The sequence below is a fragment of the Misgurnus anguillicaudatus genome, chromosome 22 (assembly GCF_027580225.2).
Source record: "Misgurnus anguillicaudatus chromosome 22, ASM2758022v2, whole genome shotgun sequence".
Taxonomy (NCBI): domain Eukaryota; kingdom Metazoa; phylum Chordata; class Actinopteri; order Cypriniformes; family Cobitidae; genus Misgurnus; species Misgurnus anguillicaudatus.
The window spans coordinates 25,615,185-25,634,388 of record NC_073358.2 but is presented as its reverse complement, the minus strand read 5'-3'; the positions used below and the strand labels follow the sequence as shown (position 1 = coordinate 25,634,388).

The 19,204-nt window shown below is 35.6% G+C and overlaps 1 protein-coding gene across 2 annotated transcripts in view; it reads right to left on the bottom strand.

Moving 5' to 3' along the window:
* Nucleotides 1–9,280, bottom strand: part of rasgef1ba (RasGEF domain family, member 1Ba) — a 92,540-nt gene extending 83,260 nt beyond the window's left edge. The window contains exon 1 of one of the 2 annotated variants that reach the window (XM_073861141.1): nt 9,023–9,280. In XM_073861141.1, the coding sequence (XP_073717242.1) occupies nt 9,023–9,091 (69 nt within the window). In that variant the 5' untranslated portion in view covers nt 9,092–9,280. The remainder of the gene's footprint in view (nt 1–9,022) is intronic. The other variant, XM_073861142.1, reaches the window with a different exon arrangement.
* Nucleotides 9,281–19,204: the final 9,924 nt, after the last annotated feature.

Here is a 19,204-nt window from a genome sequence, read left to right as displayed (position 1 = left end):
ACTAGCATCTGATGTCCTGACAGTGTCTGCTCACCCCTGGCCTGACCAGCTGTAAGTGCTTCCTCACACAGTATGTGACAGAGCAAACTCAGAGGCAGCTAATGCGCAGAATAGGCCTCATAAAACAAAAGCAGTGAATAGCCGAGTAGTCAGGATAAATTACCTTGACATCTTGTGAAAGGTCTTGAGAGAAAACCAATATATGAGGTTAATGCTTCTGTCTTGAGGGCTCACTAGAAAAGTGTAGCTTTCGGACATTTACAAAAGATTAAACTCAGGGCATGTTTACGGCATAGAAACACTACTGGCAAGATATTTGAAACTTTAACTATAATTTTCAATAACATACAGTAGGATTAAAAGGTCTGAGACCATGAAATTTTGCCATTTAAAAAACAAAAATAAATATAAGGTTGGTCACAAAACCTTCATGTTAAATGTGAAATATTTAAGATTCTGCATTACTGTAGTTCTTCACTAAATCAATAAGCAGGTTTGTGTTTTAAAGGGACACTCCACTTTTTTTGAAAATATGCTCATTTTCCAGCTCCCATGGGGTTAACATTTGATTTTTACAGTTTTGGAATTCATTGAGCTGGTCTCTGGGTCTGGCGGTACCACTTTTAGCATAGCTTAGCATAATCCATTAAATCTGATTAGACCATTAGCATCACACTAAAAAATAACCAAAGAGTTTTGATATTTTTCCTATTTAAAACTTGACTTACATTGTGTACTAAGAACGACAGAAAATTAAAAGTTGCGATTTTCTAGGCCTATATGGCTAGGAACTATACTCTCATTCTGGCGTAACAATCAAGGACTTTGCTGCCTTAAAGCAAGACCAAATAGTTTTTTTTACCTTAAAATAATGTTTCCAAAAAAGTTTCAGTCGTTCATCTACTCGAAACAGGGTGAACGGCACTTGCACATTCGCTTTGCAGCCCTCTATCGGCCAAAACCGCACTAAAGAAGTTTCCAACCGTCAGGTTGCGGTCCTGTAGTTCGAGTGAAAACTACAAAAACTTATCAGAGCCAGCTTTTCTAGAGAAGGCTAAATTATTTACGACAGTGGTAAAGGACAATTCCGCTTCCAACCTCTAGGGGGAGCAAAGAGCAAAAACTCTTTAGTGTTGCTTTAAACCTTTAACTGTCGCCGTTATTTTTTGATGTACATTTTAATCTATCACAACAAACTATATATTGTTGGAAAGGTCTAAGCCTCTAGATTACATATTTCAGGAGTGTTTTATAAAATAAATTATGTAGAGAGAGTAATTGATTCATTTATGAGAAGAGTGTGCCTCAAAACATTCATATCCTACTAAATATCACTGTCCAACTAGTGGGATGGCCACGTTTACTTCAGTGTTTTGCATGTGAATTCTTATCCAATCATGACAAACTATATATCATTGGAAAGCTCTAAGAGTGTAGTTTTCATATATCCTCACCATTTTCGGAGAATTATGACGTAGTGAGACTCAGTTTCTAAAATGTCACGGGCCCACGTGTAGGCCCAATTTGATTTTACATATTTATAACACTAAACCCCTGCTCTAAACCTAAAAAATCTTGATAAACTATATATCACATGGAAAGCTCTCGGAATGTAGTTTTCATATTTCAAGGTCATCTGATGATAGAAATAATGTAGTGACCGTTTTTAGTTACATGACCCCACCCCCCATAGGAATGCATATTAATTTTATATATTCATAATTCTAATATCATATTATACATCTTCAAAAATGTTGACAAACTATATATCATTAGAAAGCTCCAAGATTGTAGTTTTCATATTTCAAAACATTTTAGCAGTAATAATAATGCAGTGACAGTAATTTATAAATTTGCAGCAAGAGTATGCAGCAAACCGTTGACACCTAGTGGCCTTTGTTGGTAAAATGACAAAAAAGTCACACAAACCTCATTTTTTGTGATTTTACCTCGGTGACTAGCACAGTTTTGAAAATGAACGTTAAGTGTTGTTTTAATGACATGTTTGTGCATGGCCCTTGACTTCCATTCTGAAGCAGTCAAGAGACGCTTCTAAACGAGTCAAAAAGTCAAGACACGACTCATTGTCAAAATTTCAGTGTCCATCACTGTAGTTCATCCAAAACAAACCAGAAATAACTCAAAGTGTTAAATACCGGAATTATCCTTTAAAGAAATAGTTCACCAAAATCTAACAATTTTGTCATTTTTTACTCACCCTCACTGACTAAACCAGGATGAACTCAGTTGGATTACTGCCAATAAAGGCAAAACATTCCTAAAACTGTTAAAGCCACAGTTGTCTTATGCCATTTGTTTCCTCTGGCATTTGATTTGACTAAAGAAAGCACTTGCTTTAGAAGATGGTTTTCTTTCATCAGGGGGCTTTTGAAAGAAATTGAAAACACAGAGCCCCACAGAGCCCCCTTGTGGCTATACTTAAAGGGCCCTTCTCTGGGACAGACTAAAATGCATGTTTGAGCTGCCTTAAATTAAAAACACCTTCTACTGACGTATCAAATGGTATTGTTTTGTGTCAAAGATGCACACCAGTATTGTTTTTTGTAAGTATTGTTTGTAAAAACTATTTAAATATCCTTATATAACTAAGGCCTAGTCCTGGATCTAAACACTGTCCAGGAAACTGCCCCAAAGTAGTATTTGAGAGAACTAAAACTCTTTATCTTAGTTTATACAAATTAACAAGGTTTGTGTAAATTAGCCCCTTCTTATTATTTAGGTTAAGAGAGCTTTTCATGGTTTAGAAACACATCTGTTCATGAAAGCACAAGAGACATTAGATGAGCAATGGAAGTGTTCATTAAAAATCTTTTGGCAAGCATCTTTTTCATTGTGAGTCCCCCGCGTAATTCTGTGCCAGGGTCTTTGCTGATTAGCTTGTTATACGTGAGTGACAGGTCTCAGTTTTTAGGCCATAAGCCGGACGATTCCTCATTTCAAACACCAGGTGGATTGAGCTGGGGCTTTGTTCATAACTAACCAGAAACAAAGAAGATTGACACACAGTCTTGAGAGGACGAAGCCTCCAAGGGAAACGTTGTTTGATGAGATTATGCTGTGGAAACAAAATCTAGGTTTTTCCGGGTTTCCCAGGAAAAATCCTTCTAATGAATTCATGGTGATAGGAAAGGGGAAATTTATCATGGGGATATAAAGCACTGAACTGCTTGTCAAAGCATCTATGTAGTTCTGGATGTTCAAAGTTAAGTTTTGATAAAATTATTAAAGTTTGAATATGTAGAAAAGACCAAGGCCAGCTCAATAAACCATTTTATAATAATCTATTACTACAATAATGGTTAAATATAAAGTTCAATAGGGTTTTGTTTTGTTTTTTGGGGGTAGAAATACTATATTTTTTCTGACATTTTACTTCTTAAATTTACTTGTCAAATCTTCAAATGTTTTAAAATGTTAAAATGTTAGAAAAAACAGCACAAAAACAGAAGAAAGGGGGATCCATTACCCCAAGCCAAAAATCTGTCATTAAAATGGAAATTGCCTCAGATAACAGTGAATGAAGGTCAATTGAAGGCACAAAAAGAAATCCTTCAAAGCCTTTTTAACAGAAAATAACTGCAGATAACTCATTTATAAGCACATAAATACTATAACAATTTAACTGTAACAGCGCTGAATGAAATTGTAACCATTACTGTGAAGATCATAATTATTATTAACCATATTACTCTCTGAACAGATTTCCTTATTTCTCAAACAGTAATTATGATGGAATAATAATTTGTGACAGTTTAAAACTGCTATGAATAATTTAAATAAATACATGCTGTTAAACTAAATGAAGCCACAGGCATCATATAAATTATACAATAAAGTAATACAATATGAAGTATAGCTGTAGTAGTGACTCAAGTTTAAAAGAAGAAACTGAGAATTTATGTCCTCGACCTTTTGAGAAAGATGCACAAACTCGACTTTTCCCTTTGATTAGGCAAAAGGATTGACTGGTATTGGCCAGCATAAGCAAATTTTTTTGCACATTTTAATCTTATTAATTTATGTGACCTCATGTAACCTGGACTATACTAAAGTTGAACAAGTCAACTGGGTTTAAAATTTAAAAAAGAAATTAGTTACCTAGTCTTTTTGCACTACTGAAAATTTTTAAACGTTGCAAGGCCAGTGAAATTAAACTAGCTAAATGAATTGCCTTCACATTATGGTAATGTGGGCAGTGCCCTTGATCATGACACAAATGAGCCAATGTGCCCAAGGACACATGTTTGTGTCTGGCGGCCTGGCCTGTCCTACAGTAATAATTTCTGCAAATTGAAAAATATCTGAGGTAATAAATGCTATGTCATGATTAAAGAACAAGCATAAATATTCAAACATTCTCACAGAGGTTTCCACTTTAGCAATGTGGGCTATTTATCATTGACAACATCATGAAAAGACATCAGTCTTCCATAAACAGTAACATGGTTGAACCAGAGTCAGATTTCACCACTTTAGAAATGTGATTTAAAGGTACAGTATGCGTCTTTAGTGGCATCTAGCAGTAAGATTGCAAATTGCATCTAACCTTAATTGGAACCTTAACGCAATGAGAAGCTACTGTTGCTGCCACAGGACAAACATGTTGGCGTCTGAGACAACATAGGGACGAAACCTGCTCTGTTGAACAGTTTGTCCCTTTAGGCAGCCTGGTCTCGTTGTATTAATACATAACTTTCAAAAACACATATTTTTTGTATGTTTAAATAGATGCTGAAGCGTACAATGTAGACGTATTTGCAAATTGCATTGTATTACCCTACCCCAAACCTTTCTCTAATCCAAACCCTTTATTACCTTTTTATACCAAAAATTCTTGAAGGGTAATGTTTAAGTCCTATGATTGGGTCCCCAGTGCTCCTATCAACCTAGAAAATGTGAAAAAGATCAACCCAGTAACTTCGTTTTGGTAAACCATTTTCTACAAGCACATGAAAAAATAGGTAGTTGAAATTTGGCTCTCCTTATGATGTAATAAGGAGCTCTTATTATAATAATACCACCCCTTAATCTGCACTATCCAACCACAGCACTGCCATTTAGTGCAGAGAAAAGGACAATTGAGTTTTAAATGCAACAAACCACCATCATTGTGATCAGTGTTTGAATTTCATCAGCTCATTTGCATTTTAAAGGACACACCCAAAACGGTACATTTTTGCACACACCTACAAAGTGGCAATTTTAACATGCTATAATAAATTATTTATATGGTATTTTGAGGTAAAACTTCACATATGTGCTCTGGGGACAACAAAGATTTATTTGACATCTTAAAAAAGTCTTGTGCCATGGCCCCTTTAAATATAATGTATTCTTTTAATATTATGCGATGTATTGGACAGAAATGTATAAGACAAATCTGTGATGTAGCACATAAGAGCCAATGAACGTTTGATATCACTGCCATAAAGCAATGTGTCGAAAAGCTTATTGAGGCGCAATATTTGAATTTGAATTCATAACAAATGCGATATTTGCCGCTTACGATCACTGCTGACATCTGGCATCAAGATTGCTGGATAAAGGGCTGAATTTGGATCTGTTTTCGCAATCGTATGAATTTTTCAAATGTGGATTACAGAAAATTAAAAAAATTAATATCTTTTGTAAATTAATGCTTGTTTTGATGTAATTGTTGTGGCATAGGAGAAAACGCCTTTTGTATGTCATGGTAAACTGACTAAATAATGCAAATGGTTAAATACTTACAAAAATGTTATTAAATTTAAAGCTTTAAAGTGTAGTCTTGTTTAATATTATGTAATTCTCTGAAAGTCATGAACATTTCATTAGGTAATTGAATAGCCAGAAAATACGAATGTCAGAAAATATGACTGAAAACTTGCCATTAATATGATTAAGAACGCCAATGGCTGCTATTTTAATCATTATGAATAGGAATACATACAAATCTGTATGTCTGAAAAGCTGTTAATAAGTAAATAATGTGCCAGGATAAATAATCTGGCTTTTAATGTAGCGGCATTTCACCATAATTCATTGAGAAACATAGCAAGCAGAATCACATGATTAATTGTCCCAGCCCTATGTAAAACACACATGTAATCTTATGAGATCATGTTGGTTTAGGGCTACTGTAAAAACATGGCGGTGACAAAATAATTGAAATTTGGCTCCACTTGTGATGTCAAAAGGGGATAATACCGCCCCTTAATCTGCACTATCCACCCACGGCACTGCCATTTAGTGCAGAGATCAGCTCATTTGAATTTAACAGGACACACCCAAAAACAGCACATTTTTGCTCATACCTACAAATTTAAACATGTTATAATAAATTATCTATATGGTATTTTGAGCTATAACTTTACATATCATACGCTTAGGACAGAATTTATTTGACATCTTAAAAAAGTCTTGTAAAATGTCCTCTTTAAGACCAACAGAGAAGAACTTCTGAATGGTAAACAGTGATTTGCATCTATCATGCTGGTAATTAAATAGTCAAACTAAAGGACAGGGATTGCTGCATAAACCTATTATAAGTCTCAGTGCTTTTTTAGCTCACACCAGCCAAGTCAATTACACAGCAATAGTCAGTTAAAGATAAATGAAATAGACAGAGTTTCAGCTGACAGCATGTCAGTGTCCACTGTGAAATAACCCGTTAAAAACTCTGATATCTGACATGAGTTTGATTAGTAGCACAAAGTGAGACGGTAAATGCCCTCTGAAAGAAAAAAAATTGTCTTCTTCTGAGTCCTAGTGCATCTTATAATCCATTGACATGTTTTTAGGGTGTTATTTTTTGCAACGCATTTATTTACACATACTGGCTGCATGCATTGGCAGTCCTGATTCATATGGTGCCCAAGGTGAGATCAAAAACACAATTACCTGTTAAATCCTTTGTATTTTAGTACTGCTTACATATAGTAGTTCATTGTTGCTGATATATTATATTTCCTCCTATAGGGCTAAAAACAGAAAAAAGTAATCCACTAAAAAAAAATAGATAGGGTCAGATATACTGAGCAATAATGCACATAATAAACTATTGCTTGTGCATATAGAAAACAAGATTTAAGCCCCATTAATTTTATGCCTTCTATTATGGTTCATTTTTGGTAGCATTTTTGACATATGGCTTTTGACATGCTAGCATTTAAAAACTCTATCTAATTTTAGGTTAATATTATCAAAATATGTGAGTTATCAAAATTATGTAATTGTATATTTACAATATATTGTATATTTACCATTTTTTATTGGTTTTAGTCATAGTTAATAATAATGTGTCTTCACAGTAAAGTTCTGTATTTGTCATAAAAATATTATAAAGAAATTATAAGAAAAGTATTTAAAATATCCATTACATTGTAATAAAATAAAATGTGATAAAATAAAATATAGTATCAGTGAAATATTGTGTGTGCCTGTGTGTGTGCGTGCTTGCGTGCGTGCGTGTGTGCGCGCGCATGTGTATGCATGTTCACCATGCCTGACAGAGAAACCTCCTGCTGGGTGCTAAACAAGTGACTGCAGGACGCTAATGAGAACCAGAACGGAGCCAAGTCAACATTCAACAAATAAACCCCAACTAAAATCTCACCAAAGACAACAAACCTGAATCCAAGCAAAGCAAAAAAGACTGAAATAATCGATCCAGCTTACCCAAATCTAATCCAATCCTAACCCCAAAAACCTAAGGCAACACAACCTCTCGTCCTCTTCCAATGGGTATACAACTTTAGAAACACTTAGTTGAAATGTATTTCTATAGCATATAAACATCAACACAGAGAAAGAAAGGCATTTATAGATTAGATGGAAAGCTGAACTGATGGCTTTGGGTAGATCCAAACAGAATACTTACTTATGTAACACAGTCTAATCCCTCGTATACTGTGTCAATGTTATGCCACACACACTGTAGCTGCATTATACATTAATTGTGATTATCAATACATTTTAATATAATTAAAAATTATTCATTCATCCAGTGCTCACATATACTGATGTAAAATATCTTGATCTGGGAGAGTCAATGTGATGATGAATGCATAACAACAAACTTTTTAATTTCAAACTGTAGCTTATAAAATATTGAGGAACATTTTGATAGGCATCACATATGACACACACGTATGTTAAGGTTTAACACAGACAGGATACAATAAACTTGTGCTTATTCATAATCCATTGATTGGACAGTTGGAGACAAAACATAATTCTATAATGTATACTACTTCTAAAAGTAATTACCCCCATATAACCATTAATAATTGTCATGGAATGTATTTATACTGGATAGCTTTGCTGTGACTGAATACCTTAATAGAAGAATAAACTAACTACTTAACTTCAATAATTAATTTTACATTCCATGCCATACATTTATGTTTGTCTGTGTATACCATGGCTGCTTTTCTGTACTGGGAAAATTTGATAAAAATAAAGGTGCTGGAAAAAGGTTTCTTGGCAGCAATGCTAGAAGAACCAATTTTGGTTCCCAAAAGAAAATCATTTTCTTTATTATTTTTACTCTGAAGGGCCTTTCTTACTACAAATCACATTTTTTGCAATAGAAATATGATGAAGGTTCTCGAACCGACTTGACATTATTTTTAAGAGTGAACATGTGCAATTTCCCCTGACACACTGACCCACATACGCTTATGAACCTCAACTCTTGGCTCATTTTCAATAAACATTGTACATTTGTTGTTTTGCATTATCTACGTTCATGTATATTTATAACCTGTTGTTGAAATGCCCTAATGGAGTGAATTTAAAAGCAGTCACGCGCAGACATCGATGTTTTGGTAATTCACACCTCCACTACTGAGCATCGCTTTTGCTTCAACAGTTAAAAGAATTGCATGACTACACAGCCTATTTATACTTTCATAAGAATAAGTCATCATAACCAATCAAATGTTTTAACCCTTAATGCGCTTATCTATGATAATCGTTAAATTAAAACACTTGAAAACAGATAGATATGTTTTAATCTTACCTCGATCATCGGAGATGCGCCTTTTTCGGACAGTGTACATCCAAGCAGCTCGGAGAGGAACTTTGCCATATAAAGCTGCTGTTGTGTTTATCCGCTAGATGTAAACGTTGTCAGCTACAGTGCCGACAGGTTGTCTTGTTTCAGTACCGGTTTACTACAGCACAACAGACGGACTCTGCGCTCGTTGAATCTTCCTTTCAGCATTTATTTCACTCTGAACTCATAGACGTTAATCTGAAAGGTGTGACAGCTCTCCGTCTTTGTCTGTCTGTGTTCATCCGCGTGGTCCTCGCGCGCAGTGCCTCTGTTGGTCTCAACCTCATTTAACTGTGCGTGTAACAATCCTCGTGGAGGTAGGGAGGGAGGGACGGGTCAGCGAGAGGACGACACACAGATGCTGCTTTCACAGGTAGCAACTTCTTACTGGTAAACTTCTTAAAGGAAGTTTACCAGTGTTATATTAGTGGTATGTTGTTTGTATCAGAATTGGTTATCCAAAAAATGCAGAATCAAGAAAATGCTTGGTTGTTTCAACCAATGTGGGTATTAAATGCACAAACCACTGTTTGTTTAAATAAAATAAAAAAGTCAATATTTAAGCCAACCGTGGGTTTGGGTTTGGTTTCAACAGCTGCGTTGGTTAATTTAAACCCAGCGTTTCAGTTTGGACATATTTTACACAGCCATGGGTTGAGTGTAATATAATATGATGAACTGTCACATTAAAGCTTTAAATAAATGGCTACAGTCAAGCCCTCTGAATGGTGCACATATTGAATAAGATATTGCAGGCTATTCTATGCAAATGTGGAATAATAAAGTAACATCAAATATCTTCATCATTATCTTTTCAAAGGGAGTTTTGTAAGATATCGGTATGGTGAGCCAAAAGTTAGAGCCAGCTAAGCCCAACATTTTGTTGTTATTGTTTATTTATTCTTATATATTCATGGCAAGAACTGGTTTATCCATACACAAGTTGTTCCATTCACACTTTGGGTGAGGGGCAATTTGGCATCTCAATGTTTTTGGCCCGTGGGAGGAAACTGAAGTACCCAGAGTAAACCACACTATCAAGGAGAACATCGAAACTCCACACAGAAAGGCCACCTGATCTGGCCGGGGCTCGAAACGGGTACTTTCTTGCTGTGAGGTAACAGTGCTACCTACTGTACAGTGCCACCCTACATTGACTTTGATAGAGTACATTGAATGAGTAGTGCCATAAAATACAAAGATTTATTTTACAGGTTTCCAAATTTAATGTAAATGTCTTAAAACCCTGACTAACCACTATCCCACCTAACAATTTTTGTTTCCCAGAATGTTTTTTTTAAGGTTTGTTTTTTGTTACCAAAGAATTACTACATTTTTGGTTCCCCAAAAAAAATTTTGGTTGCAAAAAATAAAACTTAAATAACCTAAATAAACTAAATAATGAAACAGGAACCAAATACTATGGAAGTAAATGGGGTCCACGAATGGTTTGGTTTCAAACATTTCTCAAAATATCTTCCTTTGTGTTCATCAGAACAAAGAAATGTATACAGCATGAGACACAACATAAGAGTGAGTAAATGATGACAGAATTTTCATTTTTGGGTGAACTATCCCTTTTTTTTGGGGGGGGGGTAATGCTATTTCATGCATTCTGACTTATTAACAAAGTTTAAGAGTTGTAACCCTCATGCTAAACATAAGCATAAGCAAGTGTCAAAAAAGCAGTTGAGCTTGTGACAGAGTATTTCTGGGCCAAACTCAAGCCTCCTTTATACTAAAAGTTTCGAAAAGTTTTTTTCGAACGGGGGTATCCATTACGACTGATTGACCCCATATACCCTTTCACCCCCAGAAAAGCTTGCCTGCATGTCAAGTGAGAGTGAGAACGCACATTAACATTGCTCTGTCAAGTAGAAGTCACCGGTATCACTGCACAGCACGCCACAACTTTGTTTTATCAAGATGGTTTCACAAAAGAAGTGTGTTTAGAAAACCTTTTTTAGCTTTCCCTGTCTTAAGACAACAGTGGATGCAGTTCATTTTTCCGGACAGCAATGTAATTGCGAATTGTTCGATGGATGCATTTCGAAAAGGATTGCTTTACAAACCAGGCTCAGTTTGATGCTGGATTTGCCACTTGTTTACAACTGATGGACCGGTCCCAACTTTAAAAGACCCTGTTTAAGAGTCGCAACCACAGGTGTAAGTAATTTAAAATCTCAAGTGTTTTGCTTTCAATCGGCGCATACGTGCATGTAATGTAAACAACAACAGCAAACATTTTCCACCTCAGTCGCCATTGCACTGCACTTACGACATTTTAAAAGGCAAATGCAGAAAAAGCACATCAAGATTTGCGTCGCGCTTTTGCATTAAAATAGCGGAAAAACAAACAAGGATTAAAGATGCAATTTGTATAATCCGCGCCGTTAGAGGGCGCACAATCAAAACAATAACAATGACGTAGATTAATGACTCTCTGGAGCAGCGTGGAATGATGGGATTTGTTGACTTTAACTCAAACGCTGATGGCCATCAATCAGACGGGAACAAGAAATCATGTTAACACATGAGGTAAAGTAATCAAGTTTTATAAATGTTGTGTTTGATGACATCATTTTATTTCATTATGTAAGGTTTCATGTAATGTTCGAAACACAATTGTTAGTCATAGATGTTACAGTATTAGTCCAATACGATGGTTTGTTAACACAGTACAGAATTAAGTGTTCAGATGAACAAACTTACCTAAAACAAGCGAGTGGCCCAACAGATGCTATTACTTCCGCATTCGGGTTTATGTCTCTAAACATTCATAATGTATATACTGTAGAATGGCAGGGTAAAGATCCCCAGGCTCACACATGCCTGTCCCTGATATAAAATCATAATTCACACTTTCGTGTCTAACAAATATGAGTGAGAATCACAAAATCAGATATATTGTTGCCCAGGTTCAAGCTGATATCAGGAGTGGGTGTCTAATAGGAGCGGTGTGACAGCAGAAGAACACTGCAGTGAATGACTAGGCACATCCAATACTGTTTTTCATCAAAATCCAGCACCTCAGAAGGTCTGTCTGCCCTGCATATACATCATATCTTTTGCCCCAGGTGTGATGAGATAACACTTGGGGCTCTGGAGCTACATCTACTTCAACACGGGTAGACCTTTACTTTACACCTGCTACAAAGATACGACTGGACAAACCCTAAATCCCAGTGTATGTCTTCTCTTACAAGTCATCCCCATATTAGTTTAAGATCCCTTTGAAGCTTATATTGCATTTATTGTATTTTCATTTAAAATCTCTGCTTCCTCTTACAACTGACAAACTTGTGGGTTTTGTTAAACTAAAAGCACTTTTATGTCCTAGGAGTTGATACTTGATTTATTTAAAACGATTTTGAAGATTTTACAGTTTTTTATGACATATAAACTGTCTTGGGAACGTTTTACGTCTTTATCGTCATTTTAAGAAAATTTTCTATAGAATGTAATTCAAATTAAATGCTGAACATAACATATAAACAGTGTCTGTACCCTCCATGATCCCAGTGTTTTTGACAAGCATATACAAATATTTTTGTAAGAGAACAACAAGAAGGTTTTATGTTTAAGAGCTTCATTCTCTAAAAGTTTACTAGGACTTCCTGCCAGTCTGTTATTACACTACTATTATCAACCATATACAGTGGATATAAAAAGTCTACACACCCCTGTTTAAATTGCATGTTTTTGTGATTTATAAAATGAAACCAAGATGAATAATTTTGGAACCTGTTCCAACTTAATTCCCTACTTCAAACCTATATATTAAAGTAATTAACATTAAGAATAATTTTCTGGTGAAAAAATGGCAAGTAAAGTTGTACAATAACCAGGTTGCATAAGTCTGCACACCCTTTTACAATAGTGATTGTGGCAGTGTTCAAAAGCAACCAATCACATTTAGACTTAAGTTAAATATGAAGTAGTACATACCTCTCATCAATTAAAATAAGTTTTTAACTATTAATGAAGTGTGCCTGGTCCTAAAGGATTTTTTCTGTGTATCATCCCACTGAAAAAGCCATTGTCTGTGTAGAGCTTACTCAGCAGGTACATGATCCCATTGTTGAAAAATATCAATCAACAGAGGGTTAAAAACATTTCCAAGACACTGAATATACCATGGAATACTGTAAAAACAATAATCCACAAGTGGAGAAAATATGGCACAACATTGACATTACTAAGACGAGGCATCCACCTAAAATTTATGAGAAAACCAGGGAAAAAAATGGTAAGGAAGGCTGCAGAGAGGCCTACAGCAACATTAAAAGAATTGTAACAATATCTGGCAAGTACTTTTTGCTCCCTACATGTGACAAAAATCTCCTGAATTCTTCATGTTTGGGCTATTAGCATTTTAACCAAAAAGATCATCAAGTCCATCTAAAGTTTGTAAAAACAAATATTTCTATATCCCCAAATCCATTTGGAATAATGTATTATAGTCAATTGAGACCAAAGTTGAACTTGGGCCGTTATACCAAAATATATATTTGGTGCAATAAAACCCACATCACATCACCAAATGAACACCATGCCCAGAGTAAAGCATGAAGGTGACAGCATCATACTTTGTGGCTGCTTTTCTTCAGCTGGAACTGTTTTTTTTAATTAGGGTGGATAGAATAATGAATAGCTACAAATACCCGTCAATTTTGGCCCAAAACCTAAAGGCTTCTGCCAAAACACTTAAAATGAAGAGAAATTTCACATCACAGCATGACAATGACAGAAAGCACACATCTAATCAACAAAGGAATTACTTCACCAAATCAATATCAAGGTTTTGGAATGGCCCAGCAAGAGTCCGGATCTAAATCCCATCCAAAATCTATGGGGTGATCTGAAGAGGGCTGTGCACAGGAGACACACAACCAGTTTGACAAAGTAAGAATGCTTTTGCAACGAGAAATGGCAAAATATTGCAAAGTCAAGATGTGTGAAACTGATTGACACATACCCATTAAGATTGAATGCTGTGATAAAATCTAAAGGTGCTTAAACTAAGTTTTAGTTTAAGGGTGTGCAGACTTATGCAACCTGGTTATTGTACAAATTTACTTGCCATTTTTTCACAACAAAAGTTTTCTTATTGTTATTAACTTTATTATATAGGTTGGAAGTACGGAATCAAGTTGGAACAGGTTCCAAAATGATTCATCTTGTTTTCATTTTTTAAATCACAAAAACCTGCAAATTTAACAGGGATGTGTAGTCTTTTTATATCCACTGTATACAATATGTACTAAAAATAGTACTATCAAATGTTTGCGTACAGCAAAGCTGCTCATTTGCTCTAAATATTTTGTGTTTTCTTTATAGCTTGACTTTTTAAAGCCTACAGTCCTGACAGCTTTGTCGTATATTTGTATCTAAGCAGCTGACAGGTCTCCATGGTAATAGTGCACTTGGTTTCTAGTGACACTGTAATAATATCAAAAACATACTGTTCCTTAGAAACACACACACACAGTTCCACACATCATCCACCTACATAGATTTTTTTTTTTTTTTTTGGGGGGGGGGGGGGGGGTTGTGTAATACTTGCAGGTCTGTAATGTAGGACTAGGATGTCAGACATCACAGTTTGGCAAGGTGTTTGAGAGTCCCAACATTAAGCTTTTAACTATCACAGTATCCTGAATGTCCTTTATACCATCACTAGTATTATTTGTGGTTTGCAGTGACATTGCAGAAGAGAAGCTGCTTGTAAATATCTTATGCTGATACTTTCACTAGAACATCTTTCAGGAAATCAGCTTGCGGTGTATCTGGTTGCCATAACAACTTTAAATGCTTACTAATTCCTGTACTCCTCTCAATACAAGCATCTTTTCATCTTAGCACACAAAAGCATTCTACACTGAAAAAATTATTCATTCAATTTACTCATTTTTTAAGGTAGTGTTCGCAATCAATTTATTTACGCTACATTTAAACAAGTTTTTTGTATTTCAAATTTTAGTTTGTTTGTTTGTTTTGCTTAAATGTAGCTTAAATAAATTGACTGCGACCACTTACCTTAAAAATTTTTCAGTGTATAGCATTAATGTTAATTTTACATTATTTCAGCGCGAGTGGGCACCACCCACTTAGTGTACCCAAAAATGAAATGGCACCCACTGACTTCCATAGTTGTTTTTAACCCAATGCTGGGTAAATATTGGACAGAAAACATGTTGGGTTAATAAATAAACCTATACTGGGTTGTTTCAATGCAAAAATAGGTTTATTTATAACCCAACATGTGTTCTGTCCAATATTTACCCAGCATTGGATTAAAAACAATGATGTAAATGATGACAGTTTTTTCATTTTTGGGTGAGCTATCCCTTTAAGACTTTTAACAATCTAGTTCCCCTAACTGAAACAAACAACATCATATATAAAACATATTATCATTTTTTATTCTTTTTGTCAGCATGTTTCTACCTTCAAGGTCTCCAGTATCAGTCTACATCAGTGGTCTCCAACATGGTGCCACAGAGTCTGTGAGTTGCCCACCAAAATCTATTATTAGCCTAAAGTTATTTATTTATTTATTACATATTTTATATTAGCTTGGCCTCTTTTAGGTATGTTTTTATGTATTTTAAACAATGATATCATAAAACACATCAACAAGTACAACAAAAAAATTTTAGTAAAAAAGGTAACCCTCCAGATAGTTTTTAAAGTAGCCCTTGCTCACAAAAGGTTGGAGACCCCTGGTCTCAGTTGTTTGAGGCTATGCTCCAGTAGGTCTCATTGGAGGGAACAGGCCCTACAGGTGTGTTGCTGCTTTTCATGTGCAGGTGGCCTGCTGTTCTTCCGGCTAACTAATTACACAAACACATATGTACACACATTCTCTAAACCTTTTCATTCTTTTCTTCAGGTTGCATTTCTGAAATGGTCATGTAGAATAGAGGGTATGCACGTGACGTCACCTTCGGCGAAAATGACTGCGGTTACGCCCACTGAGTGGCAAAAGACAGAGCGGAAGCATTTAAGTACAGTGCGAATCAACAAAAACACAGGGAAAACGCGTCTAAATGGGAAAAAGCTGTTGTGCGATAGACTATACTAACAGATTAACAAGAATTCTAAGCTATCTTTTTACAGACTGCCAAAAAACCTCGTATGGAGAAGTAAATTGATCGTTCATGCCAATGTCCACAGACCACAGGTGGGTTGACAAGTTGCTAGAGTCACTATCAAGCTGAGGTTTTAATTTTTTCTTAAAATTGTTTTTTCAAGTATTTGTATTTTATCAGTGTTTTTCTTTGGAAAATATACATTCCAAAGCATATTATCATAATTTTTACTCTATTACATTTCATAAACACAAGTTTTTGTTTTACATTTAATATTTAAGTACATAATGTACTTTTACCCAAGTAAAAGTACACAATTTAATGTAATTAGGTATTATATCAATTTTAATATGCAATATTAAAGAATACACAGTTTAATTCTATGCTTTAGACTGTAGTGAAGTAATGTTTTTCCCAATACAAACACCCTAATAAAGCACAGATACTTGGAAAATGTAACTAGGTATTGTCCACCTCTGCTATCAAGTCCAACTAAATTTAATTTAAGCTGATAATAGTCAGTTTTACTAGCAGCCGCTATGAAAACCACTCATTTGCCACTCAACAGGGCGAGTTCCAGCGTGGTCACGTGGAAAAGTGACGTCAATGCATATCCTCTATTGCAAACGCTGGACATGATAGTTATAAGCTTCATAGCTTGCAGTGATTTTAATAAAGATGTTTTTGACAACTTCATTGTTGTGTCCTGGAGCTGCTCCATCCATATGGTCTCACAGCTGTAAGATACAGGATATCACAGCACAGCGAGTGACCCCCGCTACTATAAAAACTCTTCAGAGAGGAGTTGAAGAGGGTTAAAAATGATGAAAGGAAATTTTTCTTCATTTTTTACCTCGTCATCTCACATCAACACTGTGGATGTGCTGCGTGCTAAACCAGCATTCACATGGGCCGATAAAAAAGAGGGACTGTCTGCATTGTTGAGTCCCTGAGCAACAATGCTGCATTGCAGCAGCACCTGATTTATCACTCCAGCTGCTCTCGGGGTAAGGGAGGACCATTAGCAAATGAGCTTTAATTCACACTGCCAGTTCATCCCTGCTTAATCCCCTATGCCTCTCTTTCTATTCACTAGCATTGAGGGAAAGCACTATAGAGACGCTGATGGGATGGATTTTGGCAATTGGTAAAGACAAACTTTTACAGCAGTTTTTCTTTAATGTTACACAAATTGTACGTAAAGGCGAAAGGAGCCACTGGATAGCACTGTGTTATTTCTAATATGTGGTGAGGCACAAGCTTATTTAAGGTCTTTGAAGCGTTTGAGGTCACTGTCAGCTGTCATGTGTGTACTTTGGCTTTGATCTTTCTCCTTTAAATCCTGGCAGCTACGTTTTTTCTTTGCTTTCATACAGATAAGAAAAGCACGAACTGAGATGTGTCAGTAAAGAAGAGAGAAAGAGGATATGCAGTGCCGGTCCTAGATGCTGGGGGGCCCTAAGCAAAGCTTTGTGAGGGGCCCTCTGTTAGTGTGCATTCAGTCCCTGATAGCACACATACATCTCGGAGACGTCTATTTGATGTCTGCGTTTACATCTGCAAGATGTCTTATTTAGATTGTTTTCTTATCTGCAATACGTCTGTGAGACGTCTCCCAAAAGATGTCATATAGACATATTGAAGATGTTTGCAAGACGTTTTTGATTTAGAATGTATGTAAAGCAGCTCTTTTCCTTTATAAGATGTTTTTACACACCAGATGTATTCCAGATCTCCAGATCTTTACCAGACATCTTACAGACGTACCTGTGCTATCTGGGTAAAACCCAGTCAATCTTGCTTTTAGTAGTTGTTAACTAACCACATAGTGTATTATCTTATAGCTGTATATTATTCCCATATGCACATTACTTTGAAACCCTGACTGATAAACTTGCTGATTATAACATGAAACATGTATTTGCTGTAAAGTTGTTTTGATTTAAAATGTGTTGTGAGAAGCACTAAAAAATCAACCTGATCTAAATGAATGTAATGAATCAAATTAAATTAAATATAAATACATACTGTTAATACACAGGGGTTAAATTGGGATTTGTTATGTGGGTGGAGGGCTCTGTGGGGAGGGGTACTTTGAGGGGTAAAATGTTTAATACTGATCACAGCAAAGCCACTGGTGTGTTTCAATGACATTCTGGACCTCTGATAGGATTTAATAAGTTTCAGCTTTAAAAGAGCATTTCACCCATAGAAACATTAATCTTTATTGAAAGTGTGTCATATTTGACCGAGAAAAGGGGTGTTTGTAGTCTTACTCCCTCAACAAAGACATTGCACTTTCTTCTTTCAATGATGCAAAATTATGAATTTTGCATCATTGAAAGAAGGAAGTGCAACACTGAAATCTGTATTTCTCCTGTTTCAGCGACAACTGAGAAAATTATGCATGACCATTCAAAAAACATGACTGGGGTTCTAACGATACAAACCTTAATGCAAATGGGTGAAGTGTCCCTTTAAAGCTGTCATAGAGGTTGACCCCAAATATTTTAAAAATAGTGTCTGATTTTAAATATTGCAAATCTATGAGTTTGACACCCTATATCCATTTGTTGCACATGCCATTATGCACAATTGACCAAACTTTAAAGGAAGTTAAAAGAATCAACCTCCTTGAATAATTCTAGGCATAAGATGCCCAAAAAGACTCAATTAACAAGAAAAGGTACAACACACAGTACTGTATCAGCAACATGTCTTAGAAATTAGCCATAGAGATTCCCTATGCTGGTCAGCAGCTAAAACAATCATATAGTTAGGTTTGATTTGTGTAATCAAAATACATTATTTTATTAAACTATACAATGAGTTATATCCAGTGTTATCCAGTTAACATACTGTAATTAAACGAGGGACATATACTTTAATCCTTTACAAATTTCAAGTCTTCTATTAAGTTTTCTCGACGTGGGCACCATTCTTACCTCTCTCTCTCTCTCTCTCTCTCTCTCTCTCTCTCTCTCTCGTGAAATTATCCTGCGCGAGAGCGCGTTCTTGAAGTTCAAAGGGAAAAGCGCGTGTTTCCGCGGCA